The sequence below is a fragment of the Vombatus ursinus genome, unplaced genomic scaffold (genome assembly GCF_900497805.2).
Source record: "Vombatus ursinus unplaced genomic scaffold, bare-nosed wombat genome assembly UNPS02014778.1, whole genome shotgun sequence".
Taxonomy (NCBI): Eukaryota; Metazoa; Chordata; class Mammalia; order Diprotodontia; family Vombatidae; genus Vombatus; species Vombatus ursinus.
The window spans coordinates 37,290,258-37,315,022 of record NW_020954556.1 but is presented as its reverse complement, the minus strand read 5'-3'; the positions used below and the strand labels follow the sequence as shown (position 1 = coordinate 37,315,022).

Here is a 24,765-nt window from a genome sequence, read left to right as displayed (position 1 = left end):
AATGTTCCCCAAAGTGAGGTGGGTCACATTTAGGAAATTGAACCATGCTTTTAATGACTCCATGCTGCACAATGCTGTCAAACGTGTATATATGTATATATATATATATATATATATATGCATCTATTACATACAGTATTTTTTATACATCAGTATCCTCCTGTTAATGGTAAATGACTTCAAATAAAGGGAAACCTCAATCTCAGAAGAGCCACAATTACAGAGTGGGTGCAGGATAGTACTCATGATGAGTCAATCTCAAAAAATATCCTAAAATACATCTTCAAGGGCATGCATAATAGACAAGGCATTGAGCCAGTCATGTTTTGAAAACGAGTGATAACAGAAGGACACACTAGTAGGAAAGAAAGAAAGAAAGAAAGAGAAAGAAAAAGAACCGGAGAGACCTTCTAGAGTCTCGAGTCCAACCTCCATGGAGGACTGAAGAAGAATCACAGAAACTTAGAAGAGAATATGGATAGATTGCCCCCATCTGCACTGGGGAAGAAATGAAGAGCACAGAACCACTGAAGTGTTGTCATTTAAGTAGGTGTCCGCTGCTGAAAAGCTCATTAAATATTGAATATGCTGTCATTTTTAGGGTGAACATTTTTATGTGGGGTAAACTAATGTAAGGAGAATTGTGGATCTTAGGGGTCCCTTTGGGTTAGTAATGTAGCTTGATTCAGTTGTGCTATAAGGATATGGTCTTCTGCCTCAGAGGTTTGGAGTGGATAGTTCTCAGCAAACTATGTCACATCAACCAAAGCAACAACAGAAAATATGTTCTGACTTGTAAGCCAGAATTCCAATTTATTAATTTATAATGGATGTTAAAGCTGTAAAAAAAAATATAACCAGGACTGGCATCTGCAGAGGGGACCTGCTTCTCTGTCTGGAAATACCTAAGAAGCTAAATGAATTAGACTAGCCTGAAGCCTAATAAAATAGCTAAAATGATGAGTCTGACGGATGCTGGCAATGAAATCTTACAAACCAAGTGTTCTCAAGAGCATTCATACATGAAACTGGAAAGAGGTAAACATACGACAATTCAATAGTGATTTGTTTTCATCAGTAATAAGAGCAGAAACCCTGTCTTTGAACTCTTCCTCCTCCAATGAGGGTAAAAGTAGGAATGATGGTTAGTTAAGAAGCTCAAGGCAAGAAGTGTTATTTCATTGGTCCAGCAAACTCCTGGTGAGGAAATACACTTTACCAATACAAGTCAACAACTAAAGGAGTACTGAGAATTTAAATGACTCACCCAGCATCACACATCTAGTGTACGTCAGAGGCAAGACTTAGGACTAAGACAATCTGACTCTTAGGCTCCACCCTTATACTACTGTATACAACACCACCCTTACTGTTGTTCAGTTATTCTGACTCTTCGTGACCCCATGCTCCTTCTGCCCCTATTTCTCAGAATCTACAAACAAGTTCATGTTTCCGTGACACTATCTATCCATCTCATCCTCTGCCATCCCTTTTTCCTTTTGCCTTTGATCTTTCCCAACATCAAGGTCTTTTCCAATGAGTCCCATCTTCTCAGTAGGTGACCAAAGTATTTAAGCTTTAGCTTCAGTATTTTTCCTTTCAGTGAATAATCTGAATTAATTTCTCTAAGTATTAACTCACTTGATCTCCTTGCTGTCCAAGGGACTCTCAAAAGTCTCCTTTAGCACCACAATTTGAAGGTGTCTATTCTGCAGCACTCAGCTTTCTTTATAGTCCAGCTCTCATAGCCATGCATTGCTACTAGAAAACCATATCTTTGACTATATGGACCTTAGTGGCAAGGTGATGTCTCTGCTTGTTAGTATGATGTCCAGATTTCCCATAGCTTTCCTTTCAAGGAGCAAGTGTTTTTTTAATTTCATGGCTGCAGTCACCATCTGCAGTGATCTTTAAGCCCAAGAATATAAAATCTGACACTGCTTCCATTTCTTCTCCCTCTATTTGCCAGGAAGTGATGGGACCAGTTGCTAAGATTTTAGTTAGTTTTTTTTTTAAGTTAAGCTTCAAGCCAACTTTTCCATTCTCCTCTTTCACCCTCATCTTAATCCCTTTTCACTTTTTGTCATCTGCATATCTGAGATTGTCGATATTGCTCCCAGCAACCTTAATTACAGATTTTGAATCATCCAGCCTGGCATTTCACATGATGTATTCTGCATATAACTTAAATAAATAAGGTGACACTATTCAGCCTTGTCATACTCCTTTTCCAATCTTAAACCAGTTAGCTGTTCTATGTTTGTTTATAACTGTTGCCTCTTGACATGCATACAGGTTCCTCAGGAGACACATAAAATGATCTGGACTTCTATCTCTTTAAGGACTTGATACATTTTTTTTTGTGATCCACACAGTCAAAGGCTTTAGTGTAGCCAATGAAGTAGAAGTAGATGTTTTTATGGTACTCCATTGCTTTCTCCATAATTCAGCAAACATCGGCAATTTGGTCTCTAGTTTCTCTGCCTCTTGGGAAACCAGGTTGCTCTTCTGGTAATTCCTAGTTCACATATTGCTGAAACCCAGCTTGCAGAATGTTAAGTATAACCTTCTGGCATGTGAAATGAGCATAATTGTTTGGTAATTTGAACATTTCTTGGCATTACCCTTCTGTAGTATTGGACATAAAATGATCTTTTCCAATCTAGTTCCTATCTTATTCTACAGAGTTGAAACCAGGCAGGACAGCAAATACAAAGTGAAATGAGCTTGAACTTACTTTGAGAGACTGTATCTGTGATCTCATTACTATAGGTAAACCTTATAGTGGTGCACATTGCAACCCATCTGTGACTCTTCTCTGTGTCTTCTCTTAAATCCTCAAAAGGGATCTGCTCAACATGTGAAGGAATTTCTACATCTTTTGATACCAATGGAGCAAATAAGCTATCCACTGGTTATCCTTATTTTCACTACATGACAAATTTATCTCCTTTTCAGGTCTTACATTTTTTGGTAGTGATAATATCTTTTATGTTATTACTTCTCCTGTTCAGTTCTTTCTAGAGGGTAGTTATAGATTAAATTAATCTTTGTTATTGGTCCAACATAAATATTACTGCCTCCATATACACCTGTGACTACCTTCACTATGGTTTAAATGGATAGATCACTTAGTTTAAATGGTTAGATCACAAGATAGAAGACTTGGGTTTTATTGCTAGCTCTGATGATCAGTCTACTTCTCTCTGTCTTGCTTTTCCCATTTCCAAAAGGAGACTAGTACTACCTGCAGCTATCTGCAGAAAGCGTTGAAAAGTAAATTCTGCAGAAGCATTTTAAGATATTGGAAAAAATTCAAAGTCTACTCATATTGTTTATATAAATAGGACCCTAAACATACCATTGGTGAATTGCCATAGCACTTTAATAGTTAAATGCATTTCTTCTGTAGATATATCTGAAAATTCTTTGTTGCATTTTTACAGAAAATACTATCAGTTGGTTCTAAACCAGGGGTGGGGAACCTGTGGTCTCGAAGCCACATGTGGACTTCTAGGTCTCTTGGGTGTGACTGAGTCCAAGTTTTATAGAACAAATCCTTTTATTAAGGGGACTTGTTTTGTGAAGTTTGGATTCAGTCAAAGGGCCACACCTGAGGACCTAGATATGGCCTCGAGGCCACAGGTTCTCCATCCTGTTCTAAACGATTGTAGTTGTTTATATCTCCATTCAGAAGACTCTCAAGCTTTCAATAAGTAGGGGCAAGAAAATAAGGAACATGTGACACAGCCACTGGTTTTTCCTTCATCTAAGTTATAGGTCCTTAACTTTTTTTATGTCATGTACCTCTTTAGCAGTTTGGTGAAGCTATGGACCTCTTTTCAGAATAACATTTTTATATAAATAAGTATATAGGAATACAAAGGATATCAAAGGTTGGTGAAAATAAAGATTAATTTTTTCCCATCCAAATTTGCAGACTTACTGAGATTTATTCATAAGGTCTATGGATCACAGATTAAGAATTCCTGATCTAACCCAGTTCATTTTTTATCTAAGCTCTAAAGCACTGAATTAATATAACACTGTGTCTTATCTAACTGAGCCTAACATCTGGAAACATGAAAAAACTAATTAAATTTTAGTATATATCCAGGATTATCAAAATAACCTTTTAAAGTATTTTGGTATAATGTTCTGTGCTTTTTCCCCCCAAACAGATTTTTGATATTTCCTGGGATCCATATCAGCCAAACAGAGTGGTTAGTTGTGGAGTGAAACATATTAAGGTAAAATTAGTTTTGTTGCTTTCATGTTTTATTTTATTTTGAACAGATTTCAGGTGAAGTTATTTTATACAAATACTAGGGAATTTGAAGGAACTGCTAGGTATTCATCTTGGGGGGGGGGGAACTTTTCTTAATTCTATGGTGCTTTTATCTGTCTTTCACCTATCCATACCTAATATGGCAGACTTTCAGAAATGCAAAGCAACAGCAATGAAATAAAGAACTCAGCAGATATTGGAAAGGGCACTCTGTATAATTAAATATTAAACAGTGAAGCTCAGAATATTTTCAGCATTACAACTTTTGGAGCAGTTGTATCTTAAATTCTGTGAAACAATAATTTTAAAAAGGTTTGGGAAATATATTTATTTGTATCTCAAGCTAGGAGATGTTTTTTGATCTTTTGAAATGTTTTCTTGGCAGACAGGAACCATATTGCAGTCAAAATAGAAATACAAGGACATCTTTTTTTTTTTAATTGGGCTGTACCAAGAAAGCAGGAAGACAGGAAGGCAGACAGAAAAGAAAAAAAGAGCTATTCTGTTTTCTGTTACCCATCCTGTACTACACAGAAAATAAAATTAACTCAAGCAATATTCCTTACTTTTGACTTTACACAGGTCACCCTAAAAACATGAGTGTATGTCTTCTGTTTGTAAGGTTGATAGATAACTATTCCAAAAGAAAATTGAGAGAGGAATGAACTAATTTATTTTGTGATCTTAAACACATTGCTTTACTTCTTTGGACATCATTTTCCTAATCTATTTAAATAAAAAGGATGAGGGAAATGTACAGATTCTCTGAGTTGCAATACCTCAGAGGCAATCTAGTACAATCCAGACCCAGAAAAAAAATCCCCTCTACAACAAGCTCAACAAGTGGTTAGACAGACAGACAGACAGACAGACAGACAGACAGATAGATAGATAGACAGATAGATAGATAGGGCATTTGTTAAGTGTTGACTTTGATCTATAGAGAGATAGATGAATAGATAGACAGATAAATAGATTAGATTAGATTAGACAGAGCATCTGTTAAGTGTTGACTTTGATCTATAGAGAGACAGATAGATGAATAGATAGATAGAAAGAGATAGATTAGATTAAATGGATAGATAGAACATCTATTAAGTGTTGACTTTGATCTATAGAGAGATATATAAGCAGATAGATAGACAGATGAATAGATATACTGATAGACAGACAGATAGATGGATGGATAGATGAATAGATGGCCAGTTAGATAGACAGACTGACAAATAGAACATCTGTTAAGTGTGTATTATGTGCCAGACACTATGCTAGGCATTAGGAATACAAATGCAAGCAAAAATAAAGATAGTCCTTCAGCTCAAGAAACTTACATGGTAATGGGGAAAACAACATGTAAAAGGGAGCGCTACAAAGTATGGTGGTAGAGGAGGGATCTTCAGGGTGGGAAGGCTGCTGGAGTAGAATGGAAGTCCAGACAGTCGATAGCAGCTCTGGGCCAGAAGTGAACATGGCTGACCTGAGTACTTCCTAAAATGGAGGTTCTGGGCAGTGACTAACTAACCAGAGGAAAGGGCTTCAGGAATGGGATAATCTCTAGAGGGAGAAGACTGCTAGAGGAGAGGTGGGAGAGTCCTAGATCTTACTTAAAGATTTCTAGTGAGAAGAAACCTACTACTTCCTGAAGCAGCTCACATTTTCCCCTAATTGTTACGAAGTTTTTTCTTATATCAAGCCCAAGCTTGCTTGCTTACAACTTCAAGCTGTTGTTCCTAATTCTGGCCTTCTGGGACACCAAACAGAGCACATGTGATCTCTCTTCAACATGACAGTCCTTCAAATATGGGACAGTGGTTATGGCGCTTCTTGCCTAAGTCTACTTTTTTTCCAGGATAACCATTCCCAGTTTTTTTTCCAGCAAATTCTTATGTTTAGAGGATCTCCCAGGTTGCTCCCTACCATAAATTTTGTGATTCTATAATTCAATGAACTAATATAAAAAGGGGCTATACTGTTTTATTGCTACAGAAATATACTCCCCTTTACTGTGATTGAAAAACCTCTTTTCTGAGCTGCAGACTTCAGTATAAGATTGTGTTTGAAGAACTCTTTTGTCAAATTCCTTGTCTCCAGGCTGAAATTTTTGACAATTCTCTGCAGCACAAGGGTGGCATTACTATACGAGGTGATGCAGGCAGCTTGCAAGTGGGAAAGCATTCACTAGCCAGCCTTTTTCTGGAACAATCTGTATATTTATCCTTCAGTCTGTTTTACTGCTCCAGCTTGTACTTCCTGCTTTTGTGGCAAGAGAATGAAGGATGGAATAGGTCTTACTATGTACAATACATAGTTGGGAGGCCCAAGGTGTGCTACCAACCCCTAATGACTTTGAACACATTTTGTAATCTTTGTACAAAGGCCTTAATTTAACTTGAGAAAATAATTCTGAAATCACATTTATAGTCTTTCATAAGTGACACATTAAGATTACCTATTTTATACTTTTATAGCAAACCTGGAAGAATATATATATATATATATATATATACATATATATGCATATATATATATTTCTATAGAACTGTTATTTAGGTCCACTCTACTAAACTATAAGCTTTATGAAGTTAGGGACTTATCTAAACAATATTTTCCCTTGCCTTTAGCCTCTGCGCATCATCACTGTTTAGCAGATGTTTGCTGAGTTGCTGTTGAACTAAACTGCTATAACTCATCTCAGAGAACTCCAGGAAACTAAATAATTTAGAAGCTATCCCTTTGATTATTTCCCTTGTCTTAGTTTTATGCAGAACAAAACACCCCCAAACCATATTTATTGGATACCAAATAGGTAAACTGCTTATTTGGAACAATGCTTCCTCTTTTTTCTCCACTTATTTCCTTTCTTGGCTAACTCATATTTTTAATCCATTTTATCTAAAAGCAGAAATGCCTCATGCTCTTAAGTTTTCATTTATAAAATCTCAGGGACCCTTTTTTCTGGTCAGCTTCGTTAATTATACTTTTAGCAGACATCTATTAGTGAGAACAAAAACAAGCACTCATTTGTAAGACAAATTGAAAGCATCTGCCAGTGAGCTAGGTCCAGTTAAGGAAAACCCCTGATGGCTAGGCCCTTGCTTCTGTCTGCCTACAACTTGAATGTTTTGTTCTAAGGAAGGAATTAGCAAAAAAAAATTTCAGCAAACTCTACCATAAACCCATTATCACAGTTCATATTTTATGTATTCAATTGTCAAATGTACATTTTAAAATTACCTCCTTTGTCAAATCATCGTAGCTAATCCCAAGTTAAACGCAACAGTTGGTACAAAAAAAAAAAATCTGACAGACCTTGGGTGAAATTTCCTGCATATTTCGCCTAATTACCAGCCTTTTGAGGCAGACAGTCAAACTATAATTATCTGAAATAAGTGCTTGAATAACAATAACAACTCGGGGTGATATGCTTCATTGAATCTGAAGCAAACAAGCCTAACAGGTTTGTTGACATTGTCTAGCCTTCTTCAACCTTTACACATAAATTGTAGAATTTTAATGTAGGAGGGGGTGGACTAGATGGTCTGTGCTTACAGGCTGAAGAAGTCTGAACAGTGGCAATAAAACTGCTCATCTCATTTGCTTGAGAGCAAATTAATATCACCCTAGAATATCACCCATGGTTTTCCCAACATGAAATAATTAAATAGAGGAGATGCCATTTGACTATTCTCCATTTTTTGCAGATGAGTCTGTAAACTATCTTGACTTGTCACCGCTATGTTAGGTGTATCATTGAATCTTCATATTTATGTTGTCTGATATAACAGTCCTCCAGTACTAGAAGATAGTCATAATGTCCCTTCTAAGTCTTTTCTTCTATACACTAAAGACCCTCAATTCCTAAAGTGGGTGCCAGTTCTGGCATCCATCTGAGGTCCTTGATTTTCCTGGTTGCTCTTCAACTTGTCAATGCTCTTCCTAAAATTATGACACTCAGAACTGAACATAATTCTCTCTGTGTGTCTTATATGGGCAGAATATATGGAACTTTGTTTTCAGACCAGTGGTATCATAGTTATAGGAACTACTAGTATGGAAAATTAGTCTTAACATTGCCTGAAGCAATGAGAAGTTAAGTAACTTGCCTAGAATCACACGCTTATCTAATATTTGGATAAGTGGCTAATATTTTCAGTTCTCATCATGATGCTTTGCATCATGTAGATACTCTAATAAATGTTATCTCATCCATGTGGACATGCTCTTCACCATACTCTATCCATGCCTTCTCACCTTGTATGATTCTTGGCTGTGTGTTTCCATAGAGGCTCTGTCCAACACACTAATGGGTCACCTCTAGGTCTTTTAATATTTAACACATTTACATGAAATTATTTAATATTTTCATCAATCATTATTTTTATAATAGTATTTATTATTTATAAATATTAATTATTTAATGTTTAACACATTACACATGAAATGACATAATATTTGATATTTGCAAATATGATTCAGCTTGCTTACCTTCTCCTATTCTACTCTAGCTTCATGGTCAGTGCCTGTCCACTCACAGACCATTCTTATAAAAAAACTTGTAGCCAAGGACATGAAAACTTGTCATTTCTGAAGTTTTCTCAGTTTCTTTTCTTTTTGTGATGACACTATCTGTGCTCATTTCCATTCTTTTAGAACCTCCTCCTTTTCAAAACACCATGAATATCTACCCCTCACTATCTTTAAACTTGTGCCAAACAAACAGGTTTCTCCTGTATGCAGTTGGCCAGGTGCCGCAATTTTTCATCTTCTCAAGGGCCAATTTTTACTGGGGCACAAGTCAGAATTCTTCCCCCTCTCCCCTTCTCAAGCCAGGTGGAAAACAGAAACCAGGATTTTGTATGGACTTTGGGGATTTAGATGTGTAGTATCCAAATGTGGTGTTTCCGCTGTCATTGATAATGAGAATGGGTAAGTTTAAGGATGTTAGCGTATCTGTTGCATTTCTTGTCTTATTTTCAGTATTATAAATGCTCTCGGGAAGGGTTTAGTTGAGTCTCAAGTCAAAGTTTTCTACAGAATCCTTTTATCTCCCACTGCTTTTCATTATTCTGTGAGCTGAAGTTGCTCCTAGTTTTTCATCAACCCTCCAGAATGTTTTATAAACCAGCTTGTATTCTAAAGCAGTATTGTTCTTTACTACTCTGTCTTGGCAAAGAGATCGAGTATTTGCCACACCTAATTTTTAGTGGGTTTTTTGGTTTGTTTATACCCAATATGAGCACTGCAAGGGGAAGTGACCAAATGCTCTGTGAAATAGTGTTACTTGTTACCTTCAGATACATGATGAAACCAAATCCTCCATTGCCTGTATCTGTCTTTTTGGAGGAGGCGATCATCGTAAGTATAAGCCATGGAAAGAGCTGACACAGCCCATGTGCCAGCATCTCTGCTAGAGATGAGGAAGGTAGAGATAAAGAAGTAGAGGAATTCTACAAACCAAATTGGTAAAATGATTATCATTATTCCTCACTTGGTGTCCAACCTGCATGAGATGAGCTCATATATTTAATTAAGCTGGTCCTTGGACAGCAAACACATTTTGTTGCTAGACCTATGCTTGAAACCTTTCCGTTTTGATAAGGAACATTCCAGAAAGATGTTGTACCCTGATGTTGTAGTTCTTGAGAACAAGTCAGCCTTCTGTAATGATGGCACCTAGGAGTCAATTTTGAGGAAGCTCTATGATACAGACCTCAATCAATGCTCTACAACTTACAGATTTTGAAAGTAGTCTAGGTCAATGAGAGATTAAATAACTTGCCTAGGGTCACATAGCCTCTCTATATCTAAGGTGACACTTGAACCCTGGAACTTAGGGATAGGGTTGCTATCTACTATGACATGCTGCCTCTCAAAATAAAATTATGCCATTTATACCACTTAGGAATGAAAGGAAAATCATAATGAACCAAAAGCTTTTCCTATTTTTGTACACTGAGGTATTTTACTGATAATTGATATTATCTCTAAGAGATATCAAGAGTTAATAAAAGAGAAATTGGGCCATTGAAGCATAGGTATTTACTTAAAAGAAACCTTTGGAATTCATAGAACTGGAGGAGATCTCGAAAGCCATCATCAGAAGCCAAGTAGCACTCCCTCATTTTGCAGATGAAGAAACTGATGCTTAGTGAGGTTAGTAATTGCCAAGTTCACACAGTGGAACTGGAATTCACCAGGTATTCAGAGTCCAAATCCAGCGCTCTTTCCACCATACTTCACCACATTTTCCAACTCTCAGTCTACTTCTAATTAACCAGCAAACCTTTCATTTGAAAATATGGGCATATTTGAAATGTTACAAGCTTTTTCTTTTTAAAACTCTTGTGATGCATCACCCACTTTAAATTGACTCTAATTGACTTATGAGTTACTCTAATTCTTTGAGGTTATTGACTTTCTTGCTACTAAAAATTGAAATAATTTAACAAGCATTAGTAACTCATGGCAAAAATGCAAACAGAGCTAGTTCCTTAATTACTAAACCATTAAAAATATGTGATTTTTTTTACACAGGGCTATAAGGAGTAAATGAAATGATGCATGAAACATTCTTTGCGAAATTTAAATAAATACATAAAGTTCAATTATTATTATAATTCTTTGTCACAGAAGATTTTTTAATGATACTTTAGATTTTTAGCATAGTTATAGTATTAGTATCTGGTTAAAAGAATGCAGAGTATTTTGATTTAACTCCTCAATGACCTCTATAGCTCAGGTACAATGTTCCCTATAATGTCTTTATGCCATGAAACTCTAGGAAATAGATATCAGTGATGAGAGACTTTGAAATCATCTGTTTTTGAAGATAGCTTTTAATCATTGTTTCTGTTCTATAGTTTTGGACACTGTGTGGAAATGCACTGACTGCAAAAAGAGGAATATTTGGCAAAACAGGGGATCTACAGACGATCCTTTGCCTTGCATGTGCCAAAGAAGATGTTACTTACTCTGGTGCTTTAAATGGAGATATCTATGTCTGGAAAGGGCTAAACTTAGTCCGCACAATTCAAGGAGCTCATAGTGTAAGTATCATGATGAGAGGATTGCGGGATACCTTGGAAAATCATGAAAGACTCAACCTATGTATTTTTGATCCACTCTTTAGGATGATACTGGCTTCAGTGAGCACTCAGCATGAATTAAAGGAGCATTAAAAATGAAGGATTAGGTTTCAAATTGAACACCTGTTATGTCTCATGACTATTTCCCAAGTTACTGAGGAGAAAATGCATTTCAAGGTCACAACAACTTAAATGACATTCTCTGGGGCTATTGATCTTATAACCAGTTTTATTAATCAGTAATATCTTTTGCAAAATACTAGGCTTCTGTTATTTATAATTCTTTTATTAGTTACATTTCTTTTCAGCAATTAATCTTACTGTGAAATAAGATTCGTAACTTTTTAGGCAGCTACATGATGAAGTGGATAGAGCACTGGACTTGGAGTCAGGAAGACCTGAGTTCAAGTCAGCCTCAGACACTTAGTAACTTTGTGACCTTTTACTGCCTCAATTTCCTCATCTATTAAATGGGGACAAGAATAGCACCTACCTCCCAGGATTGTTGTGAGGATCAAAATTAGACAATATTTGTAAAGCACTTTGCAAACTTTACAATGCTATGTAAATATTGGCTCTTATTATTTTGTTTTGACCTTAATGATGTTTACTTTGAATACTCTGAAAGTTTAGATGAGTACCTTTTCCACCACATTATGTATCATATAAGTTCTTAATGCCTCTGCAGACAAAACTAATACAGCCCTTTCTTTTGACAAGCTAGAAATAGGAAGATAGCACTATCCTTACTGCTCTGATATCTTTTGTCAGATAGGAAAACAGTTAACCTCCAAATCATGAATAGTAGATTATTTAATTTATGATGATCACAGTTGCTAAAATAGAAAGTGCTTAATTGATGAGTATCAAGGAAAGAAAAATAGAGAAAAAATGTGGAAGGGAAAACCCTTTGAAAAAGTGAGCAGAAATTTGTTTAAATGTTTAGTCCAAACTTATCAGATCTTATTGTCCCCTGAAAGATTTCATATTGCCCTTCACTGACCCATGGCCTTGAAAATGAAGAGAATGTTACATGGACTCTTTGAAAAGCCCAGTTCTAGGTAACACAAAACAACTTGATCTGTGTTGACATTAAGCTTTTGTTCTCTATATCATGGACCAATTTCCTCATTTCCTAAGTCCTCCACCTGATCTTCCATCAGTAAATACTATTAGGGAATGTGTCTTCATTTGGTCAAAAGGCCAGACCAGGGGTGGGGAACCTTGGCCCTTGAGGCCACATGTGGCCTTCTGTATGTCCTTGGGTGCAGGCTTTTGACTAAGTCCAAGTTTTACAGAACGAATCCTTTTATTAAGGGGATTTTTTCTGTGAAGTTTGGATTCAGTCAAAGGGCCACACTTGAGGGCCTAGAGGGCCACGTGTGTCCTTGAGGCTGTAGGTTCCCCACACTGGGGCCAGACATTTTCCTTTCAAATTCACAAAAATCAGTGAGTAGAATGAACCATATGTAGCATCATATGATGCCACCTTACTTTGGTGGAACTCATAAACATGCTGAAGAAAACATAATGTGAAAAACATGGTGATCTGTATATTGTGACGCTGCTTCAAGAGTGAAAAAAAAAAACTAGCACAAACTGTTACAGATGTAGTTTTGATCATGCCCAAGAAAATGCAATCTATTTTTTTTAGTTCCAATTAGATTCCAAGTGATATCTGACTGAACTTGTTTAATCACATCTCAGGCATTTCTGTATTGATAAAAAAGTTTTGTATTGCTTACTTATTTGGTTTTGCTTATTTTTGGCAGCAATTTATTTGTGTCCCATTATTGATTTAATGTTCTTTATTAAAATAATTCATAACCATAGAATATTTACTATTTCCAAATTTGCTTTAGTTGTGATAGTACTGCAGAATGTTGGTCATAATATGCTTTCAAATATTAAAATTGGAAATGATTGCTTTAAATAAAGTAGATTCTCGAATTTGTTTGCTGAAATTATTTTTTTAGTTGGGGAATATTTCCTTCCCAAACAAAATTGTCTAAGAATACACGATATCTAGACCTACTAACAGTTGACTAGAATGAATGTTTCCTTTGTCTAATGAAAAAAAGATATGTGGAGCCCATTTTCAGAATGATTAAATTACTGACAATCACATTATTGGATTAACAGGCTGGAATCTTTAGCATGTATGCCTGTGATGAGGGCTTTGCCACTGGTGGTCGAGACGGGTGCATACGATTATGGGATATTGACTTCAAACCAATAACCAAAATTGATCTCAGGGAAACTGAGCAAGGATACAAAGGTAATACATAAAATATTACTTGCCAACAAATTATAAGGTGCTAACATAAAGTTAAATATTATATAGCCTATTAATAAGTATGACAGATAACTTACTTTTTAGCTGAAGTGATTTATATTCTGTTTAATGGTACGATATCCTTAATAATCTGTAGCACAAAGCAGTTGACACTTTTCCAATTTTTTAAAGATTTTAGTTCATATAGGCTAGATTCACTGCTAAGAAATGACTCAGGGGTTGAGTGATTCATTGACATGCTCTGTGACTTGTTTTGTCGTATTAAAAATACTCTCAGAATCGCAGATCTCATCCAAGACCAGAGAATAGGGCTGTTTTGGTTGTGTTCACATGTGACACCCCTACCCTGAGATCCTGGGAAAGACAAAACCAAATCTTAATACCAGCCCCTCCCTGAACAGGGGCAGTCTCACTCTGAAGACTTCTTCACAAAACCAGTGGGGCCAGGCTCTCTAAGCCAGACTCTTCAGAGTCTATCCCAGAGAGCAGCCTGCTACTGACCATAATGATTATCTAGTAGTGAGTTAAACCTTAGTCCAGTGTAGTCCTGGCAGGGACTATACGGAGAGAAGTATCACAGTACAATCCCACGTGGTCTAAGTGTTTGTCTCCCTTCTCTTCCTACATTCCCTTCTCTATAGAAAACAATCAGTACCTGGTGACGGGAAAATGGGGAGATGAGGAGGAACGCAAGTGGTCCAAGTGGTATCCCTACAACAAGGAGGAGAGGGAAGAGGGAGTGATGCCTTTAGACTGCTGATTCTGGTTTACAGTTCTTGGAGAAAATGGCGTAACTCACTGGTGTAATGAGGCTAGATTCAGGGGTTCTCTTAGTCCCAGGTTTCACTCTAATATCAAAGCAAAAGTAAATATGTTCAAGTTTGTCGAATTTGAGATAGAAAGGGAAAAAAAGTAACTGAAAAGCAGAACCTGAACTGGGAGTAGGGATTGAAGACCAGGGCCTTGCTGACCCTCTCCTCAGGCCCTCAGCACTGACCAGCTGACCAATCCCCCTGGAAGGCCCTAACTGTTGTGGTCCTATGGCTGTCGTATACTTCCCTTGGGAGCATGTTGCCATACTCTCCCTAAGACCTAGCACAGAGGTTTACACAGAGTAACACTTGCTGAGTAAACATTTTAAATGATTATGGTAACAATTGATAGGCTTCTTCTCAAATAAAGAATCCACCTTTCTCTCACTGTCATCATATGAGAGGGCCCCAACTCTGAGTGAGGATATGCAGAGCTACTTCCAAATCATTCTAATTAGAACCTTGGAGTTAACTCAGTTCTCTGTACTTGGTACTGTCCATGCTCTGTGGTTGGCCAATTCCTACCTCCTGCCCCTCTATTTCTCATGATTCAGAACCACCTTCCACCTAGGGAGAACTCTTTTCTTTTTCTTCCACTTCCCTCACTCTCTCTCTATCTAGCTCAGCTCCAACCCTCCTCCCATCTTTTATTCTTTCCTTTTCCATTGTGACCCCCAAACACTCCTTTTCTCAAGCTACCTTACATCAAATATACATTAGAAAAGATAATGCTCTGCTCCAGAAAATTTAAGCAAATCAAACAAAACATCTCTTCATGGTTGAATGAGAACTGACATTGCACGTGTGGATACTAGCAGGGTAGTATTTGAGAGCCAAAAAGGGCCTTAGCTAGCATGTAGTCCAATATTTCTCAGCCTGTGGGCCACAGACCCCTTGGGTCCAAAGCACTATTGCAAGAGTTCTTCATTTCATTAATTCATGGAGCATTGCCATTTTGAAATTGGTCTAGTTCCAACAAGATATTCAGTGTGATGAATTGGTCTTGTGTGTACAGCTTTATAATACTGATGCTTTATTTGTGCCTAACAGGAAAACATTTTCAGTGTAATCAATATGCAAATATATATTCAGTCTATGATGTAGACAGAATAATATGTCTCATTCATATATGTGTTACTAGTTTTCAAATACATGTTAATGCTCTTGTGATTAATGAGCTTTAAATAAATTTAAAATATTACTTGACTCAGGGTAGCTTTTTGTCATTATCTATTTTCTTAAACAGTAGAACAACTATTATGGACGGGTATCTGAAAAGGGCTCTTTCCATTCGAGATTTGGGAAACTCTTGATCTAGTCCCAAGTTTTCATTTTACATATATGGCAAATGAGGTTTAGAAAAGTAAAGCAATTTGCCAAGATCTCCCAGGTAGTCAGTGGGAGAGCCAAGATTTAGAACTGGGTCCACTGATTTCAAATCCAGTTTTCTTCTGCTTTTGTGCTTTAAAGAATTTCTTGATACAATTCATTTCTTTCATATTTTCGCAATAGTACAATTATGACTCATGAGTCCATTTCAAGGAAATGCACCCTAGTGATTCATTTTTTCCTACTACCTAATTAATTTCTAATGTGCTCAGATAGTTTCAGTACCTCCTCTAAACAAATTAGAAAGAAATAATTCAAAGTGGGCTAGTCCCAGCTCCTTTAATATGGCTCCAAAAGTTTTCTACATGCATTGAATTATGTAGCTTTCAAAGAAGAAGTTAAGAGAGATTGCTGATCACCAGCATTGGTGAATTGGAGCTTTTTGATAAAAGTCATGTAGACCTCATGTTCAATAGGATAAAAAGTTCTTTCTCTCTTCCAGAAAGTTTAAGAAGTAAAGCTAGAAATTATACTCATGTTTTTTACACCCAGTTTTTGGCTCCCAAATAGAAGGTACAACACTGTGAAAGTAATTTTGCATTGGAAGTTGGAGAAAGTGGCAGAAAATGGGAGATGGGCAGTAATGGTAGTGCTGGATGAACAAGCAAATGGCATACTCATCAGCAGGCAGAGGCCATTGCAATTTGATAACAGAAGTAATCAGGTGGTAGAGAAAGTTTTAGGGAAAAGAGTAGAAAGATAAGAGAGACAGTAGGAGTCAGAGACTATGGAAAATGGAGGGGAAGTAGCAGTTTTACTCTCATGATGGCATCTTGATCCCAGAGGCAAAACTAGCATTGGGAGAAAGTTACAAAGAGATTAATGAAAAAAAAACTTCTTAACAATGACAGTTATCCAAAATGGAATGGGCTTCCTGAAGGGGTGGTGTGTTAGCTCTTCAAGTGGGCCTTCAAACAAGGTTGCAAGACCATTTTCGGGGTGTATGGTATAGGAGATCCTTATTCAGGTATGGATTGGACAACATCACCTCTGAGACCTGTTCTGACTCTTAAGATTCTATGCTTCTAAGAAAATAGGGGTGAGTGCAGATATTAAGTGAATATAATGCTGTGTTATTCAGCCCAAAGCATTTTTTCTTCTGGTCTTTTTTATTTTGTTTGCCCACAACATAACAAGGTAGATCAGCAATTGTGTTGAGCCAAAATATTCAATGAGATTTCCTAAGAGTTGGACACTAGTCTAAAAAAGCAGGCTTTAGACATCATTTCCATCATTTACATCATTGGCAAAAATTTGTCAAGCAGCTATCATGCACTGAGAATTATGGACTTTATTTCCAAGGATATCATGGGTTTACTTTGGGGGGAAAAGGGAACCTAAAAATTGCAAGTTATTAAGTCATGTCCACGATCACCAGGATGTCTACAGCACTAATATGCCACATCTCTGAGCCAGACTTGTGATACATTTACCAGAGGTTTCATCTATTTCCTCTTTCTGTCTAGGTGGACTATCGTGTAGTGTGATAGTACTATTATGTTTCTTTCTTTCTTTGTTCATTTTTGCAAAAGTATTTTCTACTATGTTTCCATGTTCTGATCCCTGGATTTCTTCACATAAATCTCTAATGTTGCTCAACTACTCTTTTTCTCCCCCATCACTTATATTTACTAATCCTGTTTCTTTTGAATAAGATATATTCTTCCAGAGTCATGTTCCAATTATGGGTCTCATGCCACCAAGTCTCAGTGATACTGATATAATGGTCAAAGTTGCCTCTTTGAATTGGAATCTCTATCTTTCTTGTTTGCCACCCATTCTTTTTTCATTTGTGTATAGATGTCTTAGGTTATAGGTTTTATTGCTGACTCCTTTCTTGGATTTTATTCCATATGAATTTCTAGATATCTTTCCTGCCATTCTTCCTACCTTGATTAGCTAATCTTTATAGTATCTAGCATGTGGGCATATATAGGCAATTTGTTTCTTTCTCTCCTTTCCCTCTACCACCTTCTATTTAAAGCCCTTTTGATTAGATTTGCAAGACTCTAGCTAAATATCTTCTTACTAGCCCTTGTTAGATATATTCTCTTCCTAGCTAGGAGCCCTTCCTTTTTATCTTTTAAGCTTTGGTCTAGAAATCTAAATTGTGTTCTCAGTTACTATCTTCTTAACCTGAGGTTCACCCCACAAACCTTTCTCATTTCAATCCCTTACCTTTGATGGGCATCAGTGATGAAAATACCATCTGTGCCTCTCAAGTATTCTATTTGTTGCCTAACACATTTTAATCTTTAGCAGTGCTCTCTACATTTCCCATCTGGCCAAATCATTTGTGCTCAGGTGAATCACCAAAAGTAGGTAGTAGCCATCTGTTCTGATAAACTTTGGGAGGTTCTCTGCCAAGTCTTGAATATGTGATCTGGGAAGATGGCATTCCATTCTATTGTCATCAGATCTGCAAATTGTTGCCTCAGTAACCCTCAGCAGAGAGTCTCCAACTTTTCATCACTAATTTTCTCTTCTTCTTCTGATAATTATTCAATTGCACACCCTCATCATACTCCTTGGAGGAGAAGTAACTACTTCTTCCTCAGAAGGAATAGGTTTCCCTTTTCAGGAAGAGCCTAATAGCTGTTGCTAAGCTCCAAGAATACAATGGTTCTTCTCTTCTTTCTCCTCTATGTAGCATTCTTCCCACATCCATCCTCTTGACATGTGTCAGAATTTCCTTCCATTTTTTCCAGATCATTTTTCTTTTTGTATTGAACCCCTTCCATTTTTAATGGACTATTTCTTTTTTCATGATAATTTTGAGGGCGTGAAATTATTTCTGAGGCCCCTTAGCCTTCTCTTTTAGAAGGAAGAACAACTAGTACATTGAGCATATGCACTAGTAATTTGGCTATGGCAGAAATTAAAATATCATACACCCTATGCATGCCACTGCAAACTTCTCCTGGCTTTTCAGATTTTCTAAAATACCTTTTTTTCTAGAACTCCCCAGGCAACCACAAATACTGATGTATTGCATTGGGGTTCTCCAGCTCCTGAGCAGAGTAACTCATTATTAGAATCTTCTCGCCTTATTAGGTCTTTGACAACCATATCTAGTTTCCCTTCTCTTGTCTTGCTTATGAACATCTTCCTATTTTACTTGTCTTAACAATGATGTTCTTTTCCTTGATCCCTCTTTCTCTTTCTTTTCCTCTGAGTCCTTCTCTTCCTTCTGCTCTTTCTTTTCAATTCTTTCAGCTTGAATACTCTCTTGTCCTTGAATCTTTCTGCTTTGATTCCAGTATTTTTCCTTAGATCTACTACTTCTCTAGCTCAATATCCTTAAATTTCTCCTTCAGGTCTACAAAATTCACCCTTCTCAAATTGTGGCCTTCTTCAGAAGTCCAGAGCCCTCTAAGTTTCAATTCACAATTGGGTAAGTAGGTAGTATAGAGTGGATGTATAGTGGATGGATATATAGTAGATATATCAAGTGCTAGGACTGGAAGTCAGGAGAATGCTGAGTTCCAGATCCTGGCTTAGACACTTACTAGCTATGTGATCCTGGGCAAGTCACTTAAACTTTCAGCCTCCATCTGTAAATTGGGGATCATAATAGGACCTACCTCACAGAATTGTTGGATGAAGGGAACAAGCATTTATTAAGTACCTACTGTGTGTCAGACACTGTGCTAAGCACTTTACAAATATTATCTCATTTGATCCTCACAACGATTCTGGGAAGTAGGTGCTATTATTATCCCCAATTTACAGTTGAAGAAATTGAGGCAGATAGAAGTTAAGTGACTTGCCAAGGATCATACCGTTAGTTAGTGTCTGAGACCAAATTTGAGCTTCCTGACTCCAGGCCTGGCACTCTATCCACTATACCACATAGCTGCCTTTAGGCCTTGCAATGAAGATAAAATGAGAAAATACATAAAAATTGCTTTACAAATTTTAAAGGGCTATATAAATACTAGCTATTTCTCTTGCTTCTTTTCTTGCTTCTTTGATTCAAGTCTTTCTTTTATCCTTTCTCCTATTGAAGCCTGAAGTAGAATAGTAAGCAACAGACAGTCTTTGAAAGGTCTCAAGCAGAGGAGTGACCAGACCAGAGCTATGCATCAGGAGAATGTCTAGCAGTGCCATGAAGAAAGGAGTAAAGGAAGAAGAAAGTAGCAACAGAAAGACAGGCCAGGAAGCTTTAGCAATGGGCCAAGTGAGAGGTAATGAAAGCTTGTATTATGGTGGTGTCAATGGCATAGAAAGTAAGGAATAGATGTGTGAGTTCATGTAGACAAAGAATCAATAGACCTTGGGAACCAGTTACAAAGAAGAGAAGAGTAAAAAACACCAAAGTTTCAAATACGTGACCCTGGATAAATGATGGCAACAATAGAACTAGCGATATCAGAAGAAGGAACAGATTTAGGGGGAAAGATAATAAGCTCAATTTTAAGGTGCTCTTGGAACATGTAAATGGAGATGTAGGCAATTGGAAATGTGGGTCTGGAGCTCAAAGGAGAGACCCAGACTAGGGGAGAGAGATTTGGGAGTGATCAAAGTTGGGGGGAGTTTAAGCCATGTAAATGAATGAGATTGGCAAAAGAGAGAATGGAGAGAGAAAAGAGAAAGTCTGAGGGCAGAACTCAGGGAAGATTAAGTGGTCAGGAAGAGGGTGACAAACTAGTGAAGGACAAATCAGAAAAGTGAGATATCTCTGAAGCCAAGAGGAAAGACAGCATCCAGAAGGAGTAAGTGGCCCATAGTATCAAGTGCTACTGATGAGTGAAGGAGGATCAGGACTGAACAAAAGACCATTATATCTGGCTATTAGGAAATATTTGATGACCTTTCAGAAATCATGTTTAATAAAATGGTGAGCATAGAAGCCATTTGCTAGGGATTGATGAAGGAGTGAGTGGTGAGGAAATGGAGTCAGGTTTTTATGTTTGTCCAAAGTCATTATGCTAGTGGCAAGACTGGGCTTTGAAACCACATCTCCTGGATCTTAATCTGATAATCTAGGTAACAATGGAGTAACAATATTCCTCAGATTCTGTTGCTAAACACTGCCTTCCAGAAACATATATATACATTTATTCTTTGTTTCCTTCACTCCTTCCTTTTCATTTTCTTCCTCCCTCCTTCCTTCCTTTCTCTCCTTTTCTCCCCTCCTTGCCTTCTTTCCTCTCTCCCTGTCTCCCTCCCTCCCTATCTTCCCTTCTTCTCATCCCTCCTTCTATCCTTCTTTCTTTCCTTCCTTCTTTCCTTCCTTCATTCCTTCTTTCTTTCTTTCCTTCTTTCCTTCCTTTCATATAGAGACATACCAACATCTCTCCTCTTTTTCACAGCCTAAATCCTCGAATACAGAGTCTTTACTCTTTTGGCTTCATTTCCTTTCCCCTTGAGAATCACTTCTTAATGCTATGTAATTAGGTCTTGTGACCTAATCACTCAAGCAAAACCCATCTCTCCAAAGATACCAAAGATGGCTTAATTGTCGAATTCAATGACCCCTTCTCAATCTTCATCTTTCTTCTCTATGAAGCATTTGACACTGTTGATCATACTTTCTTCCTAGATAGTCTCTCCTCTCTGATTTTCACCACACTGCTTCTTTCTTGGTTTTCCTCTTACTTTTCTTTCTCTCCTCCAGTTCCTCCTTCACACAACTATCAAAGTAATATTCTTAAGGCACTGCTCTCACCATGTCATTCTCCTAGTCAGTGAAGTCCAGTGGTTCTCCTGCCTCTAGGACCAAATACAATCTCCTCTCTTTGACGTTTAAAGTCCTTGACAACCTGGCTACAGCTTACCTTTCCTGCTTTTCAATGCCCTAATTTCCTTACTTTGTGGTCCAGCCCAGCTGGCCTTCTTCACACGACATTCATTCCAGCTCCTGTCTCCATGCCTTTGAGTGGAATACAGTCCCTCCTTGTTCTTACCTTTAAGAATCTCTACATCCCTCAAAATTCAGCTCAGATGCCACCTCCTATATGAAGACTTTCATTTCCCTAGCTACAAGTGCCTTCCCCCTACTAAAAAAAAAATCCTTGTGTTTATGTTTTATATACATACATACATATATATACATATGTATAATATATATTAGCATATGCTTCTATTTCTACATATTTTTTTCTCTCAACAGAATGCAAGTTCCTTGAGAGTCAGGGCGATTTCATTTTGTCTTTGTATCTTCTGGCACATAGTAGGTGCTTAGTGAATGCTTACTGATGAATCTCTTGTGTTCTTTATTTGTCTTTCTCAAGGCATTATTCATTTTGCTTTTTTACTTTAGCTCTTTTCTTTCCTTACAATCTTCTGGGTATTGTACAGATATTAAAAAAATATATAATCCCAGCTCAGAGAGACCTCATATAAAAGGAAGATAAAAGAGATACATCCTATTATTCTTCCTTTCCCTTGTAGTGCCTCTCTCACTATATGGCTATTCCTCCCCCATCCTATTTCCTCTTTAAAAGTTTCTTTCCATGTCTTGCTTGCCATTTCCTCTTATGTTGTGCTTTCCTGTGCAAGTGTTTCATACTGTAGATGAATGAATCTACAATCCTGACCTCAGTAGTCTTGAAGCATCGAATGCCAGAGCTGATGCACCCAGCAAGCTATTCTGCTCCCAGACGGTAAGGAGCTGCCTGCAAGCAAAATGCAGAGATGTGAGGTGTTCAGTGAAGAAACACGTGTGGTGTGGTGTTGTATTTCAGAGATAAACAAAGTGGGAAGTGGTGTCAGACGAGTAAAAAGCTGACTGACTCGCTCATTCTTTGGAATAATTCATTTCTAAATGCTCTGTGACAGGCTTGGGTAAATAAACTGTACCTTCTTGATCACACTGGCTTGATTCTGAATACTGCTGTTCTTTTCTAAAGATGATCCTGATGGCAATCACCATATTTTTCCACTCAATTTAATTCATTCGCCATTTATTAAGCACCTACTATGAGCAAAAGCACTATGCTAATTTCTGGGGATACAAAGTCAAAAAGCAAAATTGTCCTTGACCTCAAGGAACTTACATTCTAATATGGGGACATGAAACATGCAGATAACTAAATGCAAAGCATATGCACATAATGCAAAGTAATACCCAAAGGGAAAGGTCACTTGGGGGCTCAGGACAGGTCTCATGCTGAACTGGCAGCTGACCTGTGGCTTGAAACAAGCTAGGGATTTTGTAAGGTGGAAGTGAGGAGGGAGTACAGAGACATGGGGGTATATCTGTACCTCAGGCATGGAAGTGGGAGACGGGATGTCATGTGTGGGAAATAGCTGTTAAGAACAATCTGTAAGAACTGTACAAACACAGAACTGTAAGAACACAGAGAGCATGTGAAAGGGAATTAAATGAAATAATACCAGAAAGATAGGTGGGAGACAGATTTTGGCTTGCCTTAAATGCCAAGCTGAGATTTCATATTTTAGAGTCAATAGACAATGGATGACTTTTGAGTAGGGGAATGATGTGGAGATATATACATAATTTCAGGAATGAGAAGGCACTAACAAATGAGGGGGGAATAGGGGGAGTTAGGAAAAGCCTGTGTAGGAGAGGGTACTTGATCTAAGCCTAGAAGGCTGCTGGAGTTTCTAAGAGGTAAAGATGAAGAGAGGTATTTCAGGCATGGGAGGGGTGGGGGAAGGTAGGACAAGTCCTCTTGCAGAAGGTGGGATTTGTGCTGAGTCCTGAAGGAAGCCAGGAAAGCCAGGAGGCAGAAATGAGGAGGGAGAACATTCCAGACATGGGAGACATTCAGAAAAAAGGCATGGAGTCAGAGGTGGACTGTCTTGCTGAGTCATAAAGTATGTGGAGGGACCCAGTAAGAAGTAGGCCAATTTGTCTAGAATGTAGAGTGTTTGAAGGAGAGTAATGTGAAATGCCCAGAAAGGCAGTATGGAACTAGATTGCCCCTGGTTTTCATAAAATAAAGTTTTATTTTGTCCTGGAGGTTATAGGAAGCCACTTAAGCTCCTTGAGCAGGAGAGTGGCAGTTAGACTGATACATTAAAATTATTTTGGTGATGGTGTGGAGGATGGTTTGGAGAGGGGAGAAATATATTTAAAAAGGGGAAGGGTGGGAGAACAGGAAGGGAGTTAAGGAGTTACTGCAATTAATCAGGAGAGAAATGAAGGTCTGAACCAGGGTCATGGTTGTATGAGTAGACAAAAGGGAACAGATGTAAGAGATCTTTTAGGGTTAGAATGAAACAAAACTTGGCCAATATTTGGATATGGGGAATGAGGGAGGGTGAAGAGGTGAACTTGAGTTTTCAATCCTGAGTGATTTTTGGAAGAATTCTAGTGCCCTAAAAAGAAATAGAGAAATTGATAGAAAAGGTCAGTTTAGCAGGAAATATAACAAGTTCCCTTTTGCTCCATTTGAATTTGAAACATATCTTGTTGGCGATGTTTAGTTGAACTGAGGTTCCGGAAAGAGATGAAAAGCTAGAGATGTCGATTTTGAAATTATTTGAATAGAGATAGATCATTGAACTCAGAGAAGGGGAAAGATTACCAATAGTGAAAAGATGGAGAGAGATGTGAAGAATGTTCTGGAAGAAACTCTGAGCTACACCCACAGTTAGGGACTGAGACTTAGATGATGATCCCATGAATGTGACTTAGGATGGGTCAAGCAGGTAAGAGAATAATCAGCAGGGAACAGAGTCAGGAAAGCTATGGAAGGACTACCCAGGAGGAATGGCTTGTCAAGGGTGTCAAAAGTAAGAGGTCAAGAAGGATGAGGACTGAGAAAAGGCCATTGGATGTAGCTATTAAGTAACCATTGATAGTAACAGGCGTATGAGGCACCTAGGTGGCAGGGTGGATAGGGTGCTAGACCTGAAGTCAAAAAGACCCAAGTTCACATCTGTCCCCAAATACTTAATAACTGTGTGATCCTGGGCAAGTCA

At 37.7% G+C, this 24,765-nt stretch overlaps 1 protein-coding gene across 2 annotated transcripts in view; it reads left to right on the top strand.

Moving 5' to 3' along the window:
* The window catches only part of EML6 (EMAP like 6), a 297,843-nt gene that overhangs the window by 150,062 nt on the left and 123,016 nt on the right, over window positions 1-24,765 (top strand). For both annotated transcript variants that reach the window (XM_027864986.1, XM_027864987.1), the window contains exons 4-6: window positions 4,182-4,250; window positions 11,149-11,334; window positions 13,516-13,651. In XM_027864986.1, coding sequence (XP_027720787.1) covers window positions 4,182-4,250; window positions 11,149-11,334; window positions 13,516-13,651 — 391 coding nt within the window. The remainder of the gene's footprint in view (window positions 1-4,181; window positions 4,251-11,148; window positions 11,335-13,515; window positions 13,652-24,765) is intronic.